Raw genomic sequence first — 3,235 nt, 5'->3', positions numbered from 1 at the left:
AGTATGAGTTTGATAGGAAGGTAGAATGAGAATGGAAATGAGAATAAAACTCATCTATTTATATGGGTTTGACTGATTCCTATAAATTTAGAAATTATTCCTAAACCCGCAATCCAAACATTATCTTTTACTATCATTCTATTCCTTTATTTCCAAATTCATCAACCAAATACTCTCTAAGTGTAGAAATAGGAATTTTGTATGATGATCAAAATATATAGTAAATATTTTTCTTCATAGAGTTTTTCTACCCTCCTCTTACTTTATAACAAAGTCTTTCCTACATTAGAAACCTTCTAGTTCCATAAAAAATTTCAACAATACTTTTACTTTTCTTTATTTTTAAACCATTCTAAATACACGTTTAACTGTCTAAAAGAAATTAAATAATTTACACGGTTATCATGAGGCTGCGATCTGACGGTGATACAGTGAGTTTACCCCTAAATATAGTCGATCGTGGCCACAAGAGAATTCCTTTTCCTCGTTCTTTGACATTTTCTTTCGATATCTCCCTTGTCTTCTTCACCTTTAGCATTCCTTTCCTTTAAAGATATATATTTTTTTAGCCTTGAATTTCCTCATTTATCCACGCAAAAAACAGGGGAATAAAAGCCACAGTGGATGGCGTGCCAAACGGGTAGGATCCTGTCACGCTGAGTAGGCCTGTGCAAGCAGGGGACCACCATGCCAGTTGCTTATCCGACGTCAGTAAAGTACAATGGAAACATTCACGCAATAATTACGTGGAGTACTCTTCGTTGTAACCGAAGATAATTAGGGTAAGAAGATTAGAACAAGCTAAGTGACTGTTATTCTTCAGCTCATGAACATTAAATATTAAGCAGACAAGAGATTATGTTCCTTAATCCACTTATTTAATTATTAACTAGACTGGAAACGGAGATGCATGAAATGAAAGTCCATTGACATACATTGCCACACTGCTGATGACACAGTCCTTTTCATGGCGACGCGCATCTCCTCTTGATCCTGACCTTGAATCCGTTCTTCATGTGAAGGATTATCGACAGCTTGGGCTCCACTGGATGCCCTTCCACCGCCTCCAGCCGGAACCTGTACACCACCGCCGCCGCCGCCGCCTTCATCTGCGTGAAGGCCACCTCCTTCCCCAGGCACGTCCGCGGCCCCGAATTGAAGGACATGAACTTGTACGAAGGCTCGTGCCTCAGCCGCCCCTTCTCCGAGATCCACCGCTCCGGCCGGAACTCGCCGCAGTCCTCCCCCCACACCCCGTCCATCCGTCCGATCGCCAGGAGCGACACCAAGATCTTGGCGCCCCGCTCCACCTTTTGCCCGCTCGGCAGCACATCGGGCCCGACCGCCTCCTTTTGCTCGATGGGAACCGGCGGGAACAACCTCAGCGCCTCCAACAGCGCGGCGTGGAGGTACACCATCTTCCCCAGCTCCTCTGCCTCGAACACCGCCGGCCGGCCCGAGCTCGGTCGTTCTTTTAATATGGTCTTCAATTCCTCCAGTATTTTGTCTTCCGCTGTGGGATTCTTGGATAGCGACCAAAAGAACCATGAGAGAGCTGCACCGGTGGTGTCCCTTCCGGCGAGCATGTAGTTGACGGCCGTGTCGCGGAGGAACTTGTGGTCGATTTCTGCTCCTTGTTGGTCGTCGTCGACGTCGTTCATGTAAGACGACAGTAGATCGGTGCTCGTTTGGGTTCGGTCGGAGTTCTTCCTCTTCTCCGCCACGCATTCCGCTATGAAACGATCTATTTCCCTCCACGCCGCCGCCATCTTCCTCTCCGACTCCCCGACGCGGTGCCGTCTCTTCCACTTCCACCACGCCGGCGGCACGGTGTAGCGGAGCAGCACGGCCTCCATGGCGTCGTCCATGGCCCGCGCGAATGGGACCGTCGGGAAGTCTATGGAGAGGCAGCAGGGGTCGACGCCGAAGACCAGGTAGGCGGTCATGTCGAAGGTCAGTCGGAGGAACACGTCCTGCAAGTCCACCGCCGACCCTCGTCGCGCGACCTCGTCGAGGAGCGGGAGCAGCCCCTTCTCGACCTTGTCGCGGCTGGCCGCGGCTACGAATGACCGGAAGCTCCTCTGGCCGACGAGAGCGTGTGCCTTTGCGCGTTGCCGCCTCCATCGTTCCCCGTCGGAGATAAAGATGCCGTCGCCGAGGATGTCGAAGATGTTAGCGAATTCGTCGCCCTTGGGATAGTTTTGGAAATTGACGTTGAAGATGTGCTGCAGGTTGGCAGGGTCGCAGGTGACGATGTAGTTGAGGTCGAGGAACCAGGGACCTCGGAAGGAGAAGGTGCACCCTGTCTCCCTGAGGAGCTCGTTACCCCAATCGTGCAATCTGTGGAAGTTGGCGAGGAGACCGGGAAACATCCCGGCGAGCGGCCAGTTCACCGGGACCACGGTGGTCGGAGTTCCGAAAAAGAAGCGGTAGTAACAGTAGAAGAGGGCAAGACAGAGCAAGGAGATGAGGAACTCCGGATAAACTTCTCGGAGGCCTAACCCCATGGAGAACAAACAGCCTTCATTGCCGTGACCAGCCATGGTTTAATTTGTTTGAGCTAATTTGGAGGAGGAAAGTGGGTTTTGGAACAAATATATAGATCAATAGATAATCATTAATCGAGCAATAATCTGCCATTAATACCACTATGGTACAGTAGTTAGACTTTTCTACTAGTTAATCAGACATTTTATGCTCGCATCCCGTCCGTTACGGTGTAGAAATTTTCCTTACGACAAATCTAAAAATGCTGACGGACCTTTGCGAAAAATCTGCCATTAATACAAAATAGCGCCGGAGAGGTGATGTTAAAAACTTGTATATATATATATATATATATATATAACCAAACTTTGGGATTTTGTAAAACTGCCAGATTGGTTCAACATCATTGTTATCTTTTACAATTTCACATATCCAACCATCATTCACCTACACTCCACAAGATCTCAAGAAATTTAGGGAGTTATCTTTGTAAGTGCGCGCACGCAAGTGCGATCGTACCTGGCCAATAGAAAGGAGTCCCTTTTATACTGATTTTCATAACTTTTGTAATAATGAGATATCAAAAAATATCTAATTTCAAAATATGTTGGGTAGTGGAGGAGGTACGACAGTCCACGCTTAGGCACAAGAAAGTTCCGTTGCATGTATATATATGTCAAAGTAGCGGAATATTTTCTAATGAGTAGCCATTATTCTCTGATAGATAGTTGCGATTCTCTGACACTAC

At 47.5% G+C, this 3,235-nt stretch overlaps 1 protein-coding gene across 1 annotated transcript; it reads right to left on the bottom strand.

The window, feature by feature from the left end:
• Positions 1-791: 791 nt before the first annotated feature.
• Positions 792-2,589, bottom strand: LOC122001875 (noroxomaritidine synthase-like). Its single transcript, XM_042556849.1, has one exon. It carries the CDS (start codon positions 2,541-2,543, stop codon positions 966-968), a length of 1,578 nt encoding a protein of 525 aa, XP_042412783.1. The 5' UTR covers positions 2,544-2,589; the 3' UTR covers positions 792-965.
• Between the last annotated feature and the right edge of the window lie 646 nt (positions 2,590-3,235).

Source organism: Zingiber officinale, chromosome 7A (genome assembly GCF_018446385.1).
Source record: "Zingiber officinale cultivar Zhangliang chromosome 7A, Zo_v1.1, whole genome shotgun sequence".
In the NCBI taxonomy this organism is placed as follows: domain Eukaryota; kingdom Viridiplantae; phylum Streptophyta; class Magnoliopsida; order Zingiberales; family Zingiberaceae; genus Zingiber; species Zingiber officinale.
This window is presented reverse-complemented; position numbering and strand designations above follow the sequence as displayed.